We start from the raw sequence: 24846 nt of genomic DNA, 5'->3' as shown, positions 1-24846 counted from the left end.
TAGGACCTGCCTGGAGGGGATGAATCCCTACCTACATCCAGGGTGTCTGTTGGAAGCCGCACTTGCCAGGTAAAAACGTGGAAGGTCGCGAACTTCGGCTCAGCGTGCGGTAGGCTTAATCCGGTCCTGGAATAGCCGAAAACCTCCATTCCCGAAGCAGCTTGCCTAGAAGCGCGACAAAAAACTGGCTTAGTTCCTGGTCAGTCACAGGTTGTATACTTCGAGGAGGAGCTAATTTTTTTTTTCTTAGTTTTGCCTAGTGTCAACCTCCTGGCAACAGCAGCATACATGCATGGTCTTGTGTCCCCAAATAAGGTGAGAAAGAAAGCACACGTTCAGTATTTGGTTGCAGACATTTCTGCACCAAATCTGCATCTTCTTGCAAATAACCGCACAGATACCACATGCGCTTGGATGGTGCGATTTTTTTGCCAGGAGCTCTAGATTTGGAGCAGAATTGTCTGAAACCAAACTCAATGTGCGCACATTACCTAATCCAGTAATCTGGCAATGTGTTCAATAACTTTACCAAAGGTGAAGTCATTGAGTTCAATGAGTTCAGCCCAGGTTAGTTCACCTGAGGTCACAGCTGGGATACTATGGGAACCCAAAAAGAAGAAAAAGGCTCCAGATCCAGGAAGATGTGAGTAAAAATTCCTTTTCTTTATTCCATTACAAATATAAAACTTGAGTACAAACGTGGGGGATAAGGGAAACTTAAGACGCGTTTCAAACGCAGCTCCATCCGTTTTCAAAGTGTTTCTGGGTCAGAGAACTCTCCCAAAATGCTTAAATACAAAACATCAGCGAATAGATCACATTTTCAAAAAAAATACACAGGTGAATAATTAAAAACAATTAAGGAAAGTCCATCAGTAATATTAGATATCTCAGTGTGCTCGGTTGGCTTCCTAAGCTTACCATTATCTCCTCTCAGTGGGTGCCCGCCAAAGCAGGGTTATGCTGGCTGGGATAGTGGCCCTGGGCCCTGGATGCCTTGAAGTCATGGATCTTCTAATTCCTAGCGAGCAAGTGAAAGAGTGAGACAGTGTCACTTGCACCATCTCGTGTACTTGCTGGAAATTTAGTACATGCTGTTGTCTGTTGGTAACCCAATAGTCTTGCTGGAGTATGGTACCCTCACCCTGTGTTGTCTGAGCAGTGTTCTCCCCACAAGAGGGAGTACGGGCGTTACGTGGGATGAACCCCAGTCAATGTAGTCTTTCTTAAGACAGCCAGGCCAGCAGATGAGAGCACCCTGACCCTCACATCTCCACAGTACCCATGATGGATAAAAGCATCAAATAGTGCTAAGAAGGAAAAATATTTATTTATTAATACCTTCAACTCGTTCATTCCCATAAAATATGAAATAAATTAACAATAGTTCCAAAATTGTTAAAATAAATTATCTATTGTTATGGTAAAGTTAGCTTTTTATTTTTATTTAGCTCATACAGAGATCTGTGTCATGACTTCTTAATGTGGTTCCAATTCTATAGTCCTTTATTTCTTTTGTAGAGTTTGATTATATTTTCCTTATCAAGTCGAGCCCATAAATCCTTCTCCAAAATAAAATCATGATTTATATAAAAAACAAGTTCTGTCTTCGTCTTGTCGTAATAATGATTGGCATATTCTTTGAAATCATCTGTCATGAAACCATAGGCATTGACCTTCAAGGTAAGAAAACAGATGTTAAAGAGGGATACTTGTATTAAAGGCAGTTACTGTTTAAGAGCTTGAGGTGAGTTTTTCCCCAAAAGACAATTTATGCTTTACATTACAAGCCAATAGAAATGCTTAAAATATGTCCAAATGATTCCCAGGCATCTCTTTTTGCATTTTACCAGCGTTTCGGCTTGACCAAAATGACAGACTTCTAAACATCCAGAAAATGGCAGTAAACAAAATGCCCCTAAAATGTTGGGAAAACGCTAAAAAAAAAGCCTGTGGTCAAAAATGTATAAAAAACTACTAAAAAAAAGAGATACAATGACACTTTAGGAAACAATCTTTCCTTAAGTGTTGTCAACTTGAAAATCTCAGCAGGATCATTGAAAATTCATTGTATGCACATACTCGTAGGCTCCGAAGTTACATTTTCCCAATTAAGACACAGTTGATGTGGGTCACAGATTTTGGGCAAGAGATTGCCCACATAGTATGTCCTTGTTGTAAAGAGCTTAAAATGAGAAACTATGTTTCAGAATACACCCCCCTAAATTCAGTCCATAAATGTATTTGTTCAATGGAGCTCCAACACATGGGTGATTGGAAGGATTTTAATGGCATGATGTGTATCTCTTGACCTGCCCAAGTAAGGCTTAAAAGGTCTTTGCAGGAATGGACAACCTTCCTTGGTCCCTACAGGGTATAATAAGTATTTGTGGGGACAAAGGGTAAAAAATAGAAATCTGTAATTCAATCTAAAAATTGCATCCGATGACGTGAATGGAGCTCGCATGTATGTATATCACATAACAGCTTCTCTGTTAGGCCACATGGACAGGGAGAGGAGAGGCGTCTTTTATATATAATGATAGAAGCCGTTCTTGCAGGCCTGGGATGAAGGGTAAGCAAAGTAGGAAGGTTATCAAAAAGGCTGTCTATACATGCGTTTCTGGCCTGGCATTTATCCCTGGTCATGTTGCATGGCTTGTTAAAGGACTGGACATTTATAGGCAAGCATCTCTCCTAGGTGATACAAGATTTTCTTTTCAGTCTTTGAGAGCTAAATTGCATAATTATGTACCATACTTAGCTGGCCTCATTAGCAAGAATCAATTTACCAATTGGATACTGATAATGCTGTATAACTCAACTGTATACTCACACATGGATGAACATTAAATAGGTTGGATCTCCAATAAGCAATTACATTTATGGACTGAGTTTAAGGCGGTGTATTCTAAAACATAGTTTCTCATTTTAAGCTCTTTGCAACAAGGATATACTATGTGGCCAATCTCATGTCCAAAATCTGTGACCCAAGTCTAATGTGTCTTCATTGGGAAAATGGAACTGAGGAGTCTATGAGTATGAATGTTTTTTCCATGAACCTGTTGAGTTTTTCATGATGATGACACTTAAGTGGGCTTTACACGTAACGACATCGCTAACGAGAGGTCGTTGCGGTCACGGAATTCGTGACGCACATCCGGCCTCGTTAGTGACGTAGTTGCGTGTGACACCGCAGGAACGACCGTTAACGATCAAAAATACTCACTATATCGTTGATTGTTGTCCAGTCGTTCCTATCCCGATTATCGTTGCTGTTGCAGGATGCAGGTTGTTCGTTGTTCCTGCGGCAGCACACATCGCTATGTGTGACAACGGAGGATCGAGGAACCACATCGTACCTGCAGCCGCACGCAATGAGGAAGGAAGGAGGTGGACGGGATGTTCGCCCCACTCATCTCCGTCCTTCCGCTTCTATTGGGCGGCCCCTTAGAAAGGAGGCGATTCGCCGGCCACAGCGATGTCGCTAGGCAGGTAAGTATAGTGTGACGGGTGTTAGCGATGTTGTGCGCCACGGGCAGCGATTTGCCCATGATGTACAACCGACGGGGGCGGGTGCTTTCACCAGCGACATCGCTAGCGATGTCGCTGTGTGTAAAGCCCGCTTTAAGGAAAGAGTGTTTCTTAAAGTGTCATTATAGCTCTTTTTTTAGTAGTTTCATTGAATCTTTTTTAACATTTTTGATCACATTCATTTTTTTAGCGTTTTCACAACATTTTTGTTGCATCTTCTTTACTGCCACTTTCTAGATGTTTAGAAGCTGGTATTTTTTTCAAGCAGGAGTGCTGGTAAAACGCTAAAAAAATATGCCCGGGCATCATTTGGACATCTTTTAAGCATTGTTATGTAAAGCATAGATTATCTTTTAAGCAAAACACACCTCAAGTTCTTTTAAGTACTTGGCATCTTTGTAAACCTTAAAGTGAACTTGTCAGGTGCAATATGCACCAAGAACCATGAGCAGTTCTGGGTGTATATTGCTAATCCCTGCCTAGCAGTCCCTGTATACACTAGCATAGATAAAGAGATCTTTAGAAAAAGTATTTTTAAAGATTCATGAGGCCAGGGACTAGTCGCAAGGGCGTACGTTTCCTTGGCTAGTCAGCCCCGTTAGCATGTAAGCACGCCCCTGTGGACATGCTAAGATGCTAATGAATGCACAGCGTCAGAGGCATGGTTGCTGTCAACTCTGCTGTCACTGCTGGTTTTTGGCTCAGTGAGCACAATTAGAATGTCCCCGGACTTCCAGTCATGAGCACTACGCCAGTTTGACGCCGGGACGCGTACACCCGGCTTCATAGTACGCATGACTGGAAGTCCGGGACTTCTGAACATGCGCACTCAGCTGAAATCCAGCGTTTGGGGCAGTGGGAGCAGAGAGCAGTGAGATTGACCATGCCTCTGATGCTGCTCATTCATTTGCATGTTAGTAGGCCCACAGGGACATGCTTACATGCTAATGGGGCTGACTATCCAAGGGAAGTAACGCCCTTGCGACTAGTCCCTGGCCTCATTAGCATATGATAACAGATCTTTAGAAATACTTTTTCTAAAGATCCCTTTATCTATACTAGTGTATACAGGGACGGTTAGGCAGGGATTAGCAATATGCACCCAGAACTGCTCGTGGTGCAGGGTGTATATTGCACCTGACAGGTTCCCTTTAAGTAGTTAAAAGAAATGTTTAAAACAGTTCTGTGCACATACCCTAACTCTGTCTGAATGGAAAAAAAAACAATACATAGATGGCAACATGTATGACGGGCAGCACTAAATCAGTTTGAGCAAAGTACTAAAATGTGTTCAATAACTGTTGGTCCCATTGATGAAACAAGAAAACCACATAGCCAATTATAAAATTGTTTCTACTTACTTACAGCTTTCTTGTGCCCTCAAAACCAAAAACTTATGCCAATATGATCATCCACTTAAGTCATTCTGGTATCTAGTTTTTGTGTTGACCATATAAATGTCAAGGGGATAAAAATAAGACGAACATTTTTTTGCAGCCAAGCAATATACCACCAAATGTCCATATGAGACTATCTGTAGAAAGTTATCCCACTCACTGTGTCACAGAGATGAAGTGCTGTAAGTAGAACCAAGGCCCCTGTGCTTGGCCTGTAAAACCTCCAATGTATCCCTTCAAGTATAGTTGATCTCAAAAACCTACAAAATGTAAAGGAAAATGATGAGGGCCTGACCTCACTTCTATTGTACAATATTGGGAAATATAACATATGAACATGAATACAATTTTACTGCTATATTTGGAATATTGTGTATATTCTTGCACACCAGAGTTTATTAAAATAAAGAAGTGGTAGATCTTGACTGTGAACGGAAGTGGGGAACCAAACTAATAAGTGGCACGAGCCAAAAAGATTATCATCCATATTAAGGTTATTTAATTTGGAAAAAGATGGCTGAAGGGTGACTGAACAGCTATGGATAAATATATTAATGTCTAATATAGAAATTTCTCCCATTATCTACAGTACTTACAGTTAGGTCCAGAAATATTTGGACAGTGACACAATTTTCGCGAGTTGGGCTCTGCATGCCACCACATTGGATTTGAAATGAAACCTCTACAACAGAATTCAAGTGCAGATTGTAACGTTTAATTTGAAGGTTTGAACAAAAATATCTGATAGAAATTGTAGGAATTGTACACATTTCTTTACAAACACTCCACATTTTAGGAGGTCAAAAGTAATTGGACAAATAAACCAAACCCAAACAAAATATTTTTATTTTCAATATTTTGTTGCGAATCCTTTGGAGGCAATCACTGCCTTAAGTCTGGAACCCATGGACATCACCAAACGCTGGGTTTCCTCCTTCTTAATGCTTTGCCAGGCCTTTACAGCCGCAGCCTTCAGGTCTTGCTTGTTTGTGGGTCTTTCCGTCTTAAGTCTGGATTTGAGCAAGTGAAATGCATGCTCAATTGGGTTAAGATCTTGTGATTGACTTGGGCATTGCAGAATGTTCCACTTTTTTGCACTTATGAACTCCTGGGTAGCTTTGGCTGTATGCTTGGGGTCATTGTCCATCTGTACTATGAAGCGCCGTCCGATCAACTTTGCGGGATTTGGCTGAATCTGGGCTAAAAGTATATCCCGGTACACTTCAGAATTCATCCGGCTACTCTTGTCTGCTGTTATGTCATCAATAAACACAAGTGACCCAGTGCCATTGAAAGCCATGCATGCCCATGCCATCACGTTGCCTCCACCATGTTTTACAGAGGATGTGGTGTGCCTTGGATCATGTGCCGTTCCCTTTCTTCTCCAAACTTTTTTCTTCCCATCATTCTGGTACAGGTTGATCTTTGTCTCATCTGTCCATAGAATACTTTTCCAGAACTGAGCTGGCTTCATGAGGTGTTTTTCAGCAAATTTAACTCTGGCCTGTCTATTTTTGGAATTGATGAATGGTTTGCATCTAGATGTGAACCCTTTGTATTTACTTTCATGGAGTCTTCTCTTTACTGTTGACTTAGAGACAGATACACCTACTTCACTGAAAGTGTTCTGGACTTCAGTTGATGTTGTGAATGGGTTCTTCTTCACCAAAGAAAGTATGCGGCGATCATCCACCACTGTTGTCATCCGTGGACGCCCAGGCCTTTTTGAGTTCCCAAGCTCACCAGTCAATTCCTTTTTTCTCAGAATGTACCCGACTGTTGATTTTGCTACTCCAAGCATGTCTGCTATCTCTCTGATGGATTTTTTCTTTTTTTTGCAGCCTCAGGATGTTCTGCTTCCCCTCAATTGAGAGTTCCTTAGACCGCATGTTGTCTGGTCACAGCAACAGCTTCCAAATGCAAAACCACACACCTGTAATCAACCCCAGACCTTTTAACTACTTCATTGATTACAGGTTAACGAGGGAGACGCCTTCAGAGTTAATTGCAGCCCTTAGAGTCCCTTGTCCAATTACTTTTGGTCCCTTGAAAAAGAGGAGGCTATGCATTACAGAGCTATGATTCCTAAACCCTTTCTCCGATTTGGATGTGAAAACTCTCATATTGCAGCTGGGAGTGTGCACTTTCAGCCCATATTATATATATAATTGTATTTCTGAACATGTTTTTGTAAACAGCTAAAATAACAAAACTTATGTCACTGTCCAAATATTTCTGGACCTAACTGTATACCTGTATATAGCCATCTGTATAGGTGGCTTTACACACTGCAACATCGCAAACGACATCGCTGTAACGTCACCGGTTTTGTGACGTTACAGCGACCTCCCCAGCGACATTGCAGTGTGTGAAACACATCAGCGACCTGGCCCCTGCTGTGAAGTTGTGATCGCTACAAATCGTTCAGGACCATTCTTAGGTCCTTTGTTTCCCGCTGTGCAGCATGCATCGCTAGAAAGTTTCAGTGTGTAAAGGGGACTTTACAGCGACTTCCCTTTCAAAAAGCTGCTTTACAACGCCCCCAACAACCAGCTAGGTCGCTCTACAGGTCCGGATCGCTGTTGCGTCGTTGGCCAGGTATGCCTGTTTGACAGCTCACCAGAGACTTTGTAGCGATCCCGGCCAGGTTGGGATCGCTGGTGGGATCGCTAGAAAGTTTCAGTGTGTAAACCCAGCTTATGGGTTGGCTATGTACTTTAAATGCATTGTTTTTCGTGGACTCTAACCTTTTCTTTGTTATATGCTCTTTGTGAACTAATTAAAAGGGTTGTCTGATCTTCTGTTGAAAGTCTGCTGTCACTCTGACTGCAGACTTAAATCCTTACAGCGTACACTAGCGGCTGTCAGGATTCTCCACTGTTGCAGGTGAGAGTGGGTGTCACATAATCGCAAGTATGCAATATGCATACATGCAGTCACATGCTGACAAGACGTATTTGGCTTCCTCAATACAAGTGAATTGAGCAAGGCCGAGCTCGTCTAGTTGAAATGTGGTTGTAATTATGCAAATCACATACCTGAGATCACATAACCACCTCCTCTCTCCAGCAACACCGGAGAATCCTGACATTATACGGTGAAGTCTTCATTCACATAAAGTGACAACAGAGTTATTAGACAAACAGACAGCTTCTTTAACCCTTTATACCATTTGACATTTGACATACTTATACGTCATGGTCAGATAGGGGTTCCCAACCAATGATGTATAAGTACATCATGGCAATTGCATGAAACTCAGGAGCTGTGCCCGCATGATTGCCACTTGGCACTCGGCATAAGCTATTGGGAAGTCACAATATTTCAATAAATTGCAATAAGAGGCAATCAAAACTTTGTATTTACCCCAAAATGGTGTGAGTAAAAATGTCCATACACAGCCCATGTCCCCCCATTTTTTTTCTATTTTTATTTTTTTTTACAAATTTCTGATTTTGTTTTCAGCATTTTAAAATCATAAAAAAAACAAAACCTGTTGGAGATGCTTACAAGATAGAGGCTCATACATGCATATATGGTTGTCATGTGAATCCATTAGAGGCTTCTGGATAGCAGCATTTGATCTCATTAACTGGCTTTCAATGCGCCAGAGTCCCTCTCTCCCCAGAGCTCGCACTTTTATCGCTCTGCAACTTTTCGATTTCTAGATTAAAAAAAAGTCTCCTTCAACACGTCCTAGCAGCGGCAAGAAGACTCATACCTAGATTCTGGAAACAGACACAGACCTCTTCTAGGTTGGACTTGATCACAGAATTGAATGACATGTTTAGATTGGAGGAACTTTTCGGACAGACCACGGAAACATCAGTGAGAGTCCTAGACCTATGGACCCAATGGATCTTGTTCAGGGATTCACCTGATAGAGACTCATGGCTAGCCGAGGGGGACTAAGATGAGCAGGAACTGGTCCATCCCTGTTTGGGGGGGAGGCCCGCGCAGGCTGGATGACACTTTTTTTTTTCCCTCGGAATTCCCTTGTTTGTTCCCACTTGCTTAATCTGTGATCCTTCTTGTTCCTTCCTCTCAAGTCCTTGTTTAATTTTCCCCTTCCTACTCCTTTTCTTACTCAGATCTTACTAGCCTACTTTTACCATCTTAAAACCTCCTGAGCTTCCACGGAGGAGATGTTTATTTCATGTTAACTGTTGGGATATAAATTAGACTTATCTTTTTGTAATTACATGCCTTCTCAATGTGATTACTCCATATACTGATAAATTGATTTGCAATGTTGATGTTACTTTTTGTGAAAAATTATAAGGAAACAATTTGAACTAAAAATAATAAAAGAAACGAAACATGTTTTGTATCTGCATACTTGTACTGACAAAAGAATAGTCCAGTGAATAAGACAAATGATGTTAAGAAGTAACATTTACATAATTATCTATGCCACTTTTGTAAAGAATAATATCTTAACTATGGATATGGTAAGAGCAATAATAAGCCTAAATTAGAGAAATTACACTGCAAATGATCGTTGTTTCTTGTTCTCCGGGTTTTCACATTACAAGTGGAGAACGTGTTGTAAGGACAGGATTGTAACCTTATGAAGATTTAACCTTAAGCCGATCTTACCTGTTCTTCAAGTACCGTGAAAAATCTGGATGTACAACTAATAAATTCTTCAAGTCAAAACTGTTACCAAAGTCATCCCGCGGACGAAGTCTAAAGACATGTGAGGAATAATGACTGTGTTAAAATTATACATAACAGCTCGGCATGTACGGTATAGCAAATAATGGTTTACTTGAGTTGCCTACAACATGGTTTATCCATATAGAGTATGGTGGTGCATGCGCCTTAACATTGATCAGGGTACATGGCAAAATAAAAAGTTAATTTCGTTTTTTTGGGGCTTCATTATGACTGTTGTACATGTCAATCTTCATGAATGAATACAATGTGCCCCATTCTTTAAAACTGATGAAACTCTGATGGTAAAACCTGACAGTCTGAACAAATTTGGATGAAAATCAGAATAAAAACACTATTAAAATTGGGACTGTTTTTTGAATGTGAGAAAAATTATTACTATATTACTATCTGAACGAGCTTACTTTTCCTTTCTCACTAATTGATCTGCAGCCGGGCAGGACATACTGGGTGCGCCAGGACCTAATAGAAAAAGGGGTCACATCCATGTCCAAAGCAGGTGAAATTGTGCATTATGATGAACTATTGTATTTAAAGGGCCCCTATAGTCTTCCTAGAGGGCGGACTTCTGTCTGCGTCTTCAATTGATCTACAGGTAAAACCTTTTGAAAAATACCTTTCACCAAGGTATTGATGACTGCAGAGTCGAAATACACAAAATAAAGTTACAAAATCTGGATAAGACCCTATTATTTCTGTATGTCTACAACTTTGAGAATTACATTTTATACAGAAATTAGATCCTAGAAAAACGAAACTCTTCATATGTCTGTCCCATGGCATAAAAAAAAGCGCATCCTATAAAAGTAAAATTAAAGTTTTTGCAGTTTATAGAACTCTGCTGCATTTCATTATTATTTGTTTACCATTGGGCACTATGTAAAACTACAATGGATTATTAAAAATACTGGTAATTGTGATGCTTGAATTTTTTTAAATGCTGCAATGAATGTCCTAAAGGAATAATATATTTCAATAACTCATATTTTTTACATTTGCCATGTTTTCTAATGAAGATCTATGAAGATTTATATTTTTAAAGATTTTTGGGGGATAAAATGAAGTTGTCATATCTAGTATTGTCTCATGGTGAGATACTGTAATACTGATAAGTAGTCCTATGATGGTGTATATTTTTTTTTTTATCTTTGTCTAGTTTTGATCCTGTCTTATCTTCAGAGAAATTAGTTGCAGCTTCCTATAATTTACTATGGATCAGCAATGAATTTGCTAAAAGTGTAATTTTTTTATTGATTTAAGCAGTTTCCAAGATTGTATTAAATTAAAGGTTTATTCCCCTCTTAATAAATTGGTTTAGTGCTTGTACATAAAAGCATTTGTTCCATTCACTGTTTAGTAATTTTTTCAGCCATTCTTGTCTTGAGATATTAAGACTTTGCTTTTGTTACAGATTCTTCACTAAAGGCCGCTTTACACACAATGACATCGATACCGCGATGTCGTTGGGGGTCACGGAATTCGTGACGCACATCCGGCCTCGTTAGCGACGTTGTTGCGTGTAACACGTACGATCGACCGCTAACTAGCAAAAATACTCACCTTATCGTGCTTGTTGACACGCTGTCCAGTTCCCAAATATTGTTGCTGCTGCTGGTACGATGTTGTTCGTCGTTCCTGCGACAGCACACATTGCACCCACCGACAATGAGGAAGGAAGGAGGTGGGCGGGATGTTACGTCCCGCTCATCTCCGCCCCTCCGCTTCTATTGGGCGGCCGCTTAGTGACATCGCTGTGACGCTGAAGTAGCGAAGAAGCGACGTCGCTAGGCAGGTAAGTAGTGTGTCGGGTCCGAGCAATGTTGTGCGCCACGGGCAGCGATTTGCCCGTGACACACAACCGATGGGGGCAGGTACGCACGCTAGTGATCTTGCTAGTGAGATCACAGCGTGTAAAGCGGCCTTTAGAGACCGACCATTGCTGCTAGACAACAGATCATGGCCAGTGGTTGCCCGTGATATTGAGCTGTTTTAAGGCTGGCCAGGTCCTGTACAGCACCTACAAGTTAGTCCCCCTTCACACGTCAGTGATTCTGGTACGTATGTGACAGTTTTTAAACATACCAGAATCACGTACATACACAGACCCATTAAAATCAATGGGTCTGCGCACACATCAGTGATTTTTCACTGACGGTGTCTCTGTGTTACGTATACGCGTGTCCGTGATTTCCACATGGAGACATGTCCTTTTTATTCTGGAATCACTGATGTCCCATGGACCACACTATGGTGGGATCCGTGAAACACGTACCAAAAAAACATGGACATTTAAAACAAAAAGGTTTTTAAACCCTCTAGCGATGCGGCTCCGGCCACTGCTCTCTCCTGCTTTTAAGTTGGCTAATTATTCTCATGCATATGCAGTTATGCACTGCACAGCCGACCCGGAAGTAGCTGCAGTGGGGAGACAGCGGCGGCCGGAAACAGCATCCTGGAGAGTTCAGCACCACAGACAGCAGGAGCGTGGACAGGTGAGTATAAGTGCCTGATCTCCATGTATTATCACAGATAGCACACGGAGATCACACATGTGCCACAATCACGGCACATGGCGGGACATACGCACCTTTATCACGTAAACGACTTATAAACAATAGTGATGAGCGAGTACTAAAAAGCTCGGGTGCTCGAAGCTCGGGCCGAGCATCCCAAGATACTCGTGTACTCGGGCCGAGCAACGAGCCCAATGTTATCCTATGGGAGACCCGAGTATTTTTGTGAAATGACCCCCCGGCAGCATGGAGAAACCCTAAAAATGTCACAAAAGTCTCAGAAGAGTGCTCAAATGACATGGCAACAGCATGGGGAAGACCCCTTGAAGCATTTATCACTCAAAAGTCACAGCTGTGAACAATTTTGTCCGCGTTTCACGCCATTTTTACGGACTCACCAGAAAACCTTCCAAAATGACCCCAAAATGATTTTTCATGGCAGAAATGTTAAGGGCACATACCCAATAGTGAGATAGAGCTGGTGTATGTTACTTTTTGAGATTAATACATGAAAGATTTTACGTGAAAACATTGTGTGGCACTCCGATGTCCCTGAGAAGAGACGTACATGAAGGCCTCTTGAGTCTAATGTGCCCATTTTGAGGAAGTGAGTCTTTGTAGTATTTTCCTTTGCCAGGGCAGTCCAAAATTGGGAGGTTCACCAATGCCCCTGCATAGAGACGTGGATGAGGGCCTGTAAACCTGAAGTGCCCATTGTAAGGAAGTGGGTCTATTGTAGTATAGCCCTTTGGCAGGGCAGCCAAAAATTGAGAGGCTCCACATTGTCCCTGGATAGAGACGTGCATGAGGGCCTGTAAACTTGAAGTGCCCATTGTAAGGAAGTGGGTGTATTATAGTATAGCCCTTTGGCAGGGCAGCCAAAAATTGGGAGGCTCCGCATTGTCCCTGGATAGAGACGTGCATGAGGGCCTGTAAACCTGAAGTGCCCATTGTAAGGAAGTGGGTCTATTGTAGTATAGCCCTTTGGCAGGGCAGCCAAAAATTGAGAGGCTCCACATTGTCCCTGGATAGAGACGTGCATGAGGGCCTGTAAACTTGAAGTGCCCATTGTAAGGAAGTGGGTGTATTATAGTATAGCCCTTTGGCAGGGCAGCCAAAAATTGGGAGGCTCCGCATTGTCCCTGGATAGAGACGTGCATGAGGGCCTGTAAACCTGAAGTGCCCATTGTAAGGAAGTGGGTCTATTGTAGTATAGCCCTTTGGCAGGGCAGCCAAAAATTGAGAGGCTCCACATTGTCCCTGGATAGAGACGTGCATGAGGGCCTGTAAACTTGAAGTGCCCATTGTAAGGAAGTGGGTGTATTATAGTATAGCCCTTTGGCAGGGCAGCCAAAAATTGGGAGGCTCCACGTTGTCCCTGGGTAGAGACGTGCATGAGGGCCTCAAAACATTAAGTGTCCATTGTCAGGAAGTGGGTGTATTATAGTATAGCCCTTAGGCAGGGCAGCCAAAAATTGGGAGGCTCCACGTTGTCCCTGGGTAGAGACGTGCATGAGGGCCTCAAAACATTAAGTGTCCATTGTCAGGAAGTGGGTGTATTATAGTATAGCCCTTAGGCAGGGCAGCCAAAAATTGGGAGGCTCCACGTTGTCCCTGGGTAGAGACGTGCATGAGGGCCTCAAAACATTGTTCCCATTGCAAAGGAGCGGGTCTCCTGTCGTTGTAATGTCCATTCTGCAAAGAATGGGCGAAAAAATTTACCACTGGGGGTATACCTGAAACAAAGGCCTAAGTATTGCAATTTGTAACGGTCATCATGGTGGCGCATGAGGAGAAGGAGGAGCAGTCCAGCGATTATCCAAAGTCCAGAAGTGTGTACCCATGGGTGAGTGGAGGTACATGGCAAACTTTAAATTCCGCTCTCATTTGCTGGTGGTGTGGTGAAGTCTGGCCCAATCCAACCCTTGTTCATCTTGATCAGAGTCAGCCTGTCAGCATTTTCAGTTGACAGGCGGGTGCGTTTATCTGTAATGATTCCACCTGCGGCACTAAAAACACGCTCTGACAAAACGCTAGTGGCAGGGCAGGCCAGGACTTCCAAGGCGTAGAGAGCCAATTCATGCCACGTGTCCAGCTTGGATACCCAATAATTGTAAGCCACAGAGGAATATCGGAGTACAGTTGTTCGATCTGCAAGGTACTCCTTCAGCATCTGGGCAAACTTAGGATTTCTTGTGGCCCTACCCCGCACCTCAGGGGCTGTGGTACGTGAGGGGCTGAGAAAACTGTCCCACATCTTAAAGACTGTTCCCCTACCTCTGGCGGATTGGACTTGTGCCTCTCTCGGCTGTACGCCTCGGTTGTCCACTGATTCCTGACCTATGCCGCTAGCGTTTTGTGAGGGGAATGCTTTGCCTACTTCCGTGACTATGGCCTTCCGGAACTGCTGCATTTTGGTTGACCTCTCCTCCACGGGAATAAGAGACAAAAAGTTCTCCTTGTAGCATGGGTCTAACAGTGTTACCAACCAGTAATGATTGTCGGCCAAGATGTTCTTAACGCGAGGGTCACGAGAAAGGCAGCTTACCATAAAGTCAGCCATGTGCGCCAGACTCTTAACAGCCAGGACTTCAGTAGCCTGACCAACAAGATGACTGAACATGCTGTCCTCCTCCTCCTCCTCCTCCTCCTCCTCCTCATCTACCCTGTCCTCTGGCCAGCCACGCTGAACCGAGGATATGACTGGTGTGCATGTCATATCCTCAATTTGGCCGGAGAGTTGCTCCATGTCTTCATCCTCCTCCTCGTCATAGTCCTCCACTGCACGTTGTGATGAGACGAGGCTGGGCTGTGTGTTATCACCCACACCCACTACTGTTTCTTGCTGCAACTCATCGCGCTCCGCCTGCAATGCATCATGTTTGTTTTTCAGCAGAGACCGTTTTAGAAGGCAGAGTAGCGGTATGGTGACGCTAATAATGGCGTCATCACCACTCACCATCTTGGTGGAGTCCTCAAAGTTTTGGAGGATGGTACATAGGTCTGACATCCATCTCCACTCCTCAGGTGTTATGTGTGGAGTTTGACCCATTTCCCGACGGCTTAGGTGATGCAGGTACTCAACAACTGCCCTCTTCTGCTCACATATCCTGACCAACATGTGCAGAGTTGAATTCCAACGCGTGGGGACATCACACACCAGTCTGTGAGCCGGAAGATGCAAACGGCGCTGAAAGCCGGCAAGGCCGGCTGAAGCAGTAGGTGACTTTCGAAAATGTGCAGACAGGCGGCGAACTTTTACCAGCAGATCAGACAGCTCTGGGTATGACTTTATAAACCGCTGAACCACGAGGTTGAGCACATGGGCCACGCATGGAACATGTGTCAGCTGGCCTCGCCTCAAAGCCGCCACCAGGTTCCGGCCATTGTCACACACGACCTTTCCTGGCTTTAGGTTCAGAGGTGTGAGCCAGTGATCTGCCTGCTGTTTCAGAGCTGTCCACACCTCTTCTGCATTGTGGGGTTTGTCACCGATGCAGATTAGCTTCAGCACAGCCTGTTGCCGCTTCGCCGAGGCAGTGCTGCAGTGCTTCCAGCTTGGGACTGGTGTGGAGGGTACAGTGGATGAGGATGCGCAGGAGGAGGAGGCTGAAGAGCATGACATTCCTGAGCTGTAGAGTGTGGGTGAAACACTGACTGAGGTAGGGCCTGCAAACCTTGGTGTGGGAAGGACGTGTTCCGTCCCTCGCTCAGACTGGGTCCCAGCTTCCACAATATTAACCCAGTGTGCCGTCAACGAGATGTAGCGGCCTTGCCCACAAGCACTTGTCCACGTGTCTGTGGTTAGGTGGACCTTGGGTGAAACAGCGTTGTTCAGGGCACGTGTGATGTTTTGTGACACGTGGTTATGCAACGCGGGGACGGCACACCGGGAGAAATAGTGGCGGCTGGGGACCGAGTAACGTGGGACAGCTGCCGCCATCAGGTCGCGGAATGCTTCTGTCTCCACCAGCCTAAAAGGCAACATTTCCAGCGCAAGCAGTCGCGAAATGTTAGCATTTAGAACTGTGGCATGTGGGGTGTTGGCAGTGTATTTGCGCCTGCGTTCAAAGGTTTGCTGAATGGATAACTGAGCGCTGCGCTGGGACAAGGACGTGCTTGATGATGGTGTTCTTTCTGCGTAGGCAACTGCAGGTGCAGGAGTGGAGGAGGCTTGTTCGCAGGCAGCATGGACAGGGGATTGGCTCGCATGCACAACCAGCGAAGACGTAGCAGTGACATCAGCAAGCACTGCTCCTCGACTCTGTTGTACTTCCCACAAAGTCGGGTGCTTGGCTGACATGTGCCTGATCATGCTGGTGGTGGTCAGGCTGCTAGTTTTGGTACCCCTGCTGATGCTGGCACGGCAGGTGTTGCAAATGGCCTTTTTAGAATCATCTGGAGCCTACTTAAAAAACTGCCAGACTCGGGAAGACCTAACATTTGTACAGGCACCTTGTGTCGTCGTGTTGTTCCGGGGAACGGTTGCCTGACTTCTGCCTGGGGCCACCACCCTGCTTCTTACTGCCTGTTGTGATGCTGCGCCTCCCTCCCCCTGTGCACTGCTGTCCTCGCTCTGCATATCCTCCTGCCAGGTTGGGTCAGTTACTGGATCATCCACCACGTCGTCTTCCTCTTCCGCACCCTGCTCCTCCTCCTGACTTCCTGACAATTGTGTCTCATCATCGTCCACCACTTGTTGAGACACGTTGCCAACTTCGTGAGAACGTGGCTGCTCAAATATTTGGCCATCTGTACAGACGATCTCCTCATGACCCACTTCAATATGAGCTGGCGAGAGGCCAGAATGTGTGAATGGAAACGTGAACAGCTCTTCCGAGTGTCCAAGTGTGGGATCATTAATGTCCGAGGAGGACGTGTACTCAGCCTGGTGGTAGGAAGGAGGATCAGGTTCAGAAATGTGCGGTGCAGTATCACGGCTACTGACAGTTGACCGTGTGGAAGACAGAGTGTTTGTGGTGGTGCCAATCTGACTGGAAGCATTATCTGCTATCCAACTAACAACCTGTTGACACTGGTCTTGGTTCAAGAGCGGTGTACTGCTGCGGTCCCCAAGAATTTGGGACAGGACGTGCGAGCGACTAGATGTGGCCCTTTGTTGTGGCGAAATTAGAGCTTGCCCACGACCTCGGCCTCTGCCTGCACCACCATCACGTCCACTTCCTTGTTCCTTGCCAATGCCCTTGCGCATTTTGCAATGCTGTGCTGACGTGTATTCACTACTTGTGCGTTATATCAAAGTTTGTGGAAATTGCACACGAGTGCACCTGTACGCTGCCACCGACAGGCACACACGTGCGGTTTTAAAAACCAAGCACGGACGCACTAAGAACCTAACAGGTTTTTTTGGGGAGCGACAATTACAGACAAGTCAGACACTATCTGGACTGTTTTAGACTGTGTACACCAACCCCAGATATGATGAAGGCTGGTATACGGTCACCACTAGGAATGGCTATATATACCCTGCCTGCCTGCCTGCCTGCCTGTATACTGGTACAATAGTCCTGACAAGGACTCTTCTGGTCACTAGCCTGTATTCAGACCTGGCTATACCCTGCCTGTATATAGCAACAATAGTCCTGAGAAGGACTCTGCTACTGTACTCCGACCTGGCTATACCCTGCCTGCCTGTATACAACTAGAATAGTCCTGAGTAGGACTTTTGGTCACACTGTTTGCAGCCCTGCAACTGAAAAAGCTATAAAGGGCCGCAAAGCTTTCCCTGAATCAGCGACACTCTCCCTGCACTGACTGTCTGGATAGCTGTGAGCAGAGCACAGCGCGCCGGCCGGTATAAAGGCTCGGTCACGCTGTGCAGGCCGGCCAATCACTGCAATTCCACAACTAACAGGGCTGTGGCATTGCAGTGGTCTGCCAGCCAATCCCTGCATGAGGGCTGGCTCTCAAAAGAGCGCCAACATGCAGGGATGAAGACCACGAGTACAGCACGAGTATCGTGAGATTACTCGGTCCCCGCCGAGCAGCCCGAGTACAGCGATACTCGTGCGAGTACCGAGTAGTTACAAGCATGCTCGCTCATCACTAATAAACAAGTGTTAATATCTCAAGAACAGTTGCAAAGTTTAATAAGCAATAAATTGCTAAAGTGCTATCTGGCAATATCCATCAATTGAAGATGGGCATAACAATTAAAGTAATTTAGGAAGAAACAAAGTAAGGCTATGTGCGCACGTTGCGTAAATACATGCAGTTACGCTGCGCTTTGTAGAGCAGCGTAACTGCATGTGTCCTGCGTCCCCTGCACAGTCTATGGAGATTGTGCAGGGGCCGTGTGCACGTGGCGTTTTAGAGCGCAGCGCTTCGGCTACTGCCGAAGCGCTGCGTAAAAAGAAGTGACATGTCACTTCTTCCGTGCGCTTTGCCGGCAGCTCCTGCTCTGTCTATGGGAGGAGCTGCAGGCATGGAATCGGCTTCACTACGGACATTTCTGCAGCGATTTAAAGCGCACATGTGCTCTTCAGATCGCTGCAGAAATTTCTGCAGTGAACTGTACGCAACGTGAGCACATAGCCTAATTGTCTTGTAAATAGCAGCCATGAGAAAAACAATAAATTATGTTATTTTATCTGGAAAACTTTCAAATTACAACCTCTATGTAGGGAAAACCAAGATTTTAAGTTAAAAAAAACTACTTTCAAGTACCATCTGCTGATATTGTTCAAAGCAATCCTTTGAGTAATGTAGACTGTTATTTCTCTGGGCATCTCATCAACAATCTTTGTAACATACATGACATAAGATACACACTAAGAATATTTACATACGTTTCTATAAGCACCGATATCTAATATCAGTCCCACTTAAATTAATGTGGGAAGCTGAAACTGCAGATTTTGTAAAGCGTAACTATATCTATGTAGCGTAGGTGATAGATCAGACATTCTATTGTACAGAGTAGGGGATGAATACGATCGCTGGAGGAATGTTATATGGATGGCTAGTCCCACAGAAAGCATTTGATGGGTAACAAGCTATATACCTGTATTGCTTCAGAGAATTGTTGGCGATCTCTTTGTTCTGCTGTAATGCTTTCAGCCACTCATAGTCTCTCTGTCCTTCGGTGAAAAGGATGTACTTTGTCTCCTGGGAAACCCACAAAGGAACATGTTATTAGCCAATCTACCTAATTGCCCTCATTAAGTATGTATTAGGGCAGGTGGTATTCCTAAGAAATGTGCCATTGAGGGTTTATGGAGGCTGAGGGTTATTGACAAGTTATTCTGGATGCATGATGCTCAGTGTTTAAAAATAATAATTGTCCTGTTCTATCACATTAACATTGCTCCACTACTTTTATATCAATCGCCTATCCTTAGGATAGGTCACCAAATCAGATCAGTGGGGGTCTGACAACTGGCTCCCCCACCAATACTGATATTATTAACCTTTCTTGAGGATAGGTTATCAATATAAAAGCTGTGGTGCAACCCTTTATTAGGTACAGTATATTTCAGAGAAGATTTCACAAATATTAAAGGGGCTATCATATCAACCTTTAAAAAAAACATAACTATCAAAAAGGAGCAGACTGACTCACCTGAGTACCAGAGGTTCTTATGGTGGACCCAAGTTCTAACACAAGAATTAGACCTGAGAAGCACTAGAAAACGTCACCCTATTCGCTGCTGACTTTCTTAAGGGTTTGATTGAGATTAAAAAATGACTGTATAACTGATTAGAATGTACTGATCATTTATGGTATAATTAAAAGTGGACATGTACAAGATTTATATAGAATGATAGTGGGTCTGCAGAATAATTTCAATATATGGGCTCAAGGATTCCAGTTTGATAATAAGAACACATCTGCAGTGATATGCAATGCCATTTGAAAAACTAAAAATTTTCTCTACACTAAAGCCCGCTTTACACGCTGCGACATCGCTAGCGATAGCACCCACCCCTGTCGGTGGCACGATATGTGGTGATCGCTGCCGTAGCGAACATTATCGCTACGGCAGCATCACATGCACATACCTGTGCAGCGATGTCGCTGTGACCGGCGAACCGCCTCCTTTCTAAGGGGGCGGTTCGTTCAGCGTCACAGCGACGTCATAGCAGCGTCACTGAACCTCCTCCCAATAGAAAAGGAGGGGAGGAGATGAGCGGCTGGAACATGCCGCCCACCTCCTTCCTTCCTCCTTTTCCGGTGGACTCAGATAAGGAGATGTTTGTCGTTCCAGGGGCATCACACATAGCGATGTGTGCTGCCGCAGGAATGACAAACAATATCGTTACTGCAGCAGCAACAATAATTGGGAAGAGGGGGACATGTCACCGATGAGCGATTTTCAACGTTTTTGCGACGATTCAAAATCGCTCATAGGTGTTACACACAACAATATCGCTAAAGCGACCGGATGTGCCTCACAAATTTCGTGACCTCAACGAGATCGCTTTAGTGATCTCGTAGCGTGTAAAGCCACCTTCAGGTAAAAGGAGATATAAAATCTCAACTGAGTTTTACAGAATTTCATAGTATATCAATATGTGGCAAAAAACATCTAGCTGTAGCCTATAAGTGGTAAATAGTGATAGGAGAACCCGAACTGTAAAGTCCAGGGTTCGTACCGGGTGCTTAGTGTCCATGCACAGACTGCAAACATGGACTTCTCAGGAAGTGCATGTTATTGGGACCCCATGTGACTTTTTTTTTTATTATTTAAATAAATAAATAATTAAACCGGCATGCAGTCTTCCTCAATTTTGATACCCAGCCAAGATAAAGCAGACAGCTGGAGGCTGGTATTCTTAGGCTGGGGAGGCCCATGGTTATTGTGCTGTCTCCAGTCTACAAATAACAGCCATATGGCGTATGCATTAAATATGCATTAGATATGCCAATCCTTGTGCTTACTTGGCTCATCACTGCCGTGGAGTGGTGGCAATAGAGGTAATATTAGGGGTTAATGGCAACTGGGATTTGTCAAAAAATCACAGCTGTCATCAAGCCCGATGTTAGTAATGGCCAGAGGTCTATAAGACCCCTCATTATTAATCATTTAAGTAAAAAGAAAAAAGCACAAAACACAGAATAATCCTTTATTTAAAAAAAGCAAAAAAAATACCCTGTTTCTCCAATTTATTAACTTCCAAAACACCCCTGCAAGTCGGACGTAATCCATAGACACAACGTCCCATGACGATACTGGCTATGCTACATACCGAGTTCACAGTGCACATTCACATTATAAAACATAACCCAGCACTGCGGCATCAGGGACACACTGACGGAGCCGCAGCTGTGCGAGCTGGGACATCAGTGAGTTCACCTGAGGTCACAGCTAGCAGTTCCCACGATAATCCAGCTGTGACCACGAACTCAATTAACTCACTTCAGGTGAACGCTGAACTCATTTGAAGTGAACTCAATGAACACAACACACGTTGAGTATTTGGTTGCAGAAAATCTGCAGCTCCTGGCAGAAAAACGCATCAAAAATACAAGGCAGTTTTGATGTGTTTTTCTTCCAAGAGATGCAGATTTCAGCAATAAATTTCTGTACCAAATCAGCATCTACTGGAAAAAATGCAACAAAATTGAGTCAAACTGCATCACATTTTTGGTTCATTTTTCTACAAGGAGATGCAGAATTGGTGCAGATGCCTGTAACAAATTTCTGCAATAAATCTACATCTCCTGCCATAAAACACATCGAAATAGAGTCAAAACCACATTGCGTTTTTTGGTGCATTTTTCTGCTAGGAGATGCTGATCTGGTACATTTCTGGAGCAAATGTCTGCACCAAATCTGCATCTCTTGTCAGAAAAACGCTTTAAAACCGCTTTGCATTTTGGTATGTTTTTCTGCCAGGAGATGTAGATTTTCTGCAACCAAATACTCAACGTGTGCAAATTACCTAAGCCGGTAATATGGCATTGAGTTCATTGAGTTTACCTCAGGTGAGTTCATAGATTTCCCCTACAGTGAGTTCACTAAGTTCATTGAGTTCACCTGAGGACACAGCTGGCATATCTCAGGAACTGCCAGCTGTGACCTCAGATGAACTCATTGACGTCATCGCTCTCAAAGCTGTGGGTCTGCTAGTGTGTCCTTGACGCCACAGTGATCGGTCCCATTTTCTAATGTGACCTCGCACTGCAACCTCAGATATAGCAGAGTTGGAATCGGGGTGTTTAGTGGATTAATAAATTGGAGAAAGAGGATGGTTTTATTTGTTTGCTTTATTAAATAAGGATTTTTCTCTGTGTCGTGTGTTTATTTCTTTTTACTTACATGATTAGTAATGGAGGTCTTATAGACCCCTCCCCATTACTAACCCAGGCTTGATGACTTCTGTCATTTTTTGACAAATCACAGCTGTCATTAAACCTTTATATTACTCCTATTGCCATCGCTCCAGGGATGAGCCAGGTAAGCACCAGGATTAGCGCCTAAAATGGATGTCATAATTCTGGGGCGGCTGTGGGCTGCTAATTTTAGGCTGGGAGGGCCCAATAACCATGGACCACCCCAGCTTGAGAATACCAGATCTCATCTGTCTGATTTGTCTTGGCTGGGTATCAAAATTAAGGGTAACTGCACTCCATTTTTTTAAATTATTTATTTAAATATTTTTTTTAAAAAGCCACATGGGGTCCCTTGTATTTTGATACACATACAAGAAAATGCACACAATTGGGTCTCCAGCTTCCAGCTGTCTGTTTATCTTCACTGGGTATCAAAATAAGGAGACCTCACACCATTTTTTTTTTCAATTATTTATTTATTTTTAAACTCCACACAGGGGACACAGACAGCTAGTGTGAGTGCAACCAATCAGAGAAGCCCGTACACCAGCAGTCTGACTGCAACCAATTAAAAATGCTGTCAGAGAGGGTGGGTGGGGGAAGCAGTGTATATTCATGGCTTAAATGAGTAGATCCAGAAGCAGTGTGACAGCTGTGTAGAAACTAGCTAAGTATAATGGTCCTACTTTAATTCCCATTTTGCTCCCTTTTGCAGCCCCTAGCCCTTACTACCACCATTTTACAGCACATACATTCGGGTCTCCATAGACTTAAAGAGGGTTTGGGTTCTGGGCTCAAGTTTTGGTTCAAGTCTGGTCCTGAACCATACTTTTTTTTTTTAAGTCTGGCCGGATCCGTTGAACCCGAACATCTGTGGGTTTGCCCATCTCTAGTGGTAAAGGAAAAAAGACTGTGTTACACTTGAAGAGATTGCTTATATGTTTAAGAAACTGTTTTATCTCCGTATTGTTTTTGTTAACAACTATATAATGTGCTTTGTCTTTATAATGTATGTATTGTAATATTTATACTGTATATTATATTGTGAAATCTGCTAAGAACCTTGCAGTCCCTGGTTTTATGGTATGCTTCAGCAATACTTTGACCATACATAGTTTGCTGTCAACAGGTTTGTCTCCAAGCTGCCAGTTACGAAGAAAGTGCCAACATTAGCATAGTGACAAGAAAAGTATACCGTTGATGAGAAAGTGCGTATTGTGACTCTGGAACGCTGAGACACAAATCTGATAAAAGGGGCTGAGAGGATCTGATAAAACATGGTGGTTTGGTGCCAAATGGGAAGTATCTAGATGACTCATATGTGATCCCAGGAAGCAGGGCTACTTCTGCCATGAGTCAAAAAGAGTATCTCATCTTAGGCGGGCTTTGCACACTACGACATCGCAGGTGCGATGTCGGTGAGGTCAAATCGAAAGTGACGCACATCTTGCGTCGCAGTTGATATCGTAGTGTGCAAATCCTTTTTGATACGATTAACGAGCGCAAAAGCGTCGTTATCGTATCATCGGTGTAGGGTCCGACATTTCCATAATGCCGGTGCAGCGACAGGTACGATGTTGTTCCTCGTTCCTGCAGCAGCACACATCGCTGTGTATGAAGCCACAGGATCGAGGAACATCTCCTACCTGCGTCCCGGCTGCTATGCGGAAGGAAGGAGGTGGGTGGGATGTTTACATCCTGCTTATCTCCGCCCCTCCGCTGCTATTGGCCGCCTGCCGTGTGACGTCGCTTTGACGCCGCACAACCTGCCCCCTTAGGAAGGAGGCGGGTCGCCGGCCAGAGCGACGTCGCAAGGCAAGTGAGTGCATGTGAAGCTGGCGTAGCGATAATGTTCGCTATACCAGCAATCACAAGATATCGCTGCTGCGACGAGGGCGGGGACTATCGCGCTCGACATCGCAGCATCGGCTTGCAATGTCGCAGCGTGCAAAGTACCCCTAAGACACCAGTCCAAGGTGCCTCACAGGAGGCAGAATTTTTTGACCCCCAAGATTGGCTTTAGACTGTTCTCTGAACCAGCTGTTAAATTGTCAACCGCCTAGGAGATCAGGTATTTTGCAAGCTCACTACTCTGGACGTTCAATTGTATTCACATTTTTCTGTTACAAATACAGTTAAAAAGCCACGCACCAGGTTGTGACAACATGCAGCAGTGTGATGAGGTCACCTGATCTTGTTGTTGCCATTACTGCTGCGTCACAGAGGCATAGTAGATAGTGTGACTGTAGGCGCTACATGGAGCAAACAAGGAACGTTTAGTGTAGCTGTTGGCTAGTATGAGGTCAATGTCTGACAGGACAGTATGGAGATGGGGGAGACATTTTAAAGGGGTCCCAGTATATAGATAGGAAGTGTGGAATGGGCAAAATATGGAAAGGGGCAATGTTAAAGGGAACCTGTCAGCAGA

At 44.1% G+C, this 24846-nt stretch overlaps 1 protein-coding gene across 1 annotated transcript in view; it reads right to left on the bottom strand.

The window, feature by feature from the left end:
* Positions 1 to 783: 783 nt before the first annotated feature.
* The window catches only part of ST6GALNAC1 (ST6 N-acetylgalactosaminide alpha-2,6-sialyltransferase 1), a 289824-nt gene continuing 265761 nt past the window's right edge, over positions 784 to 24846 (bottom strand). Inside the window, exons 6-9 of the mRNA XM_075347473.1 lie at positions 19146 to 19249; positions 9531 to 9620; positions 5092 to 5191; positions 784 to 1676 (exon numbers count right to left, since the gene is read on the bottom strand). Coding sequence (XP_075203588.1) covers positions 1497 to 1676; positions 5092 to 5191; positions 9531 to 9620; positions 19146 to 19249 — 474 coding nt within the window. The 3' untranslated portion in view covers positions 784 to 1496. The remainder of the gene's footprint in view (positions 1677 to 5091; positions 5192 to 9530; positions 9621 to 19145; positions 19250 to 24846) is intronic.

This window comes from Anomaloglossus baeobatrachus, chromosome 5 (genome assembly GCF_048569485.1).
Source record: "Anomaloglossus baeobatrachus isolate aAnoBae1 chromosome 5, aAnoBae1.hap1, whole genome shotgun sequence".
NCBI lineage: Eukaryota > Metazoa > Chordata > Amphibia > Anura > Aromobatidae > Anomaloglossus > Anomaloglossus baeobatrachus.
This window is presented reverse-complemented; position numbering and strand designations above follow the sequence as displayed.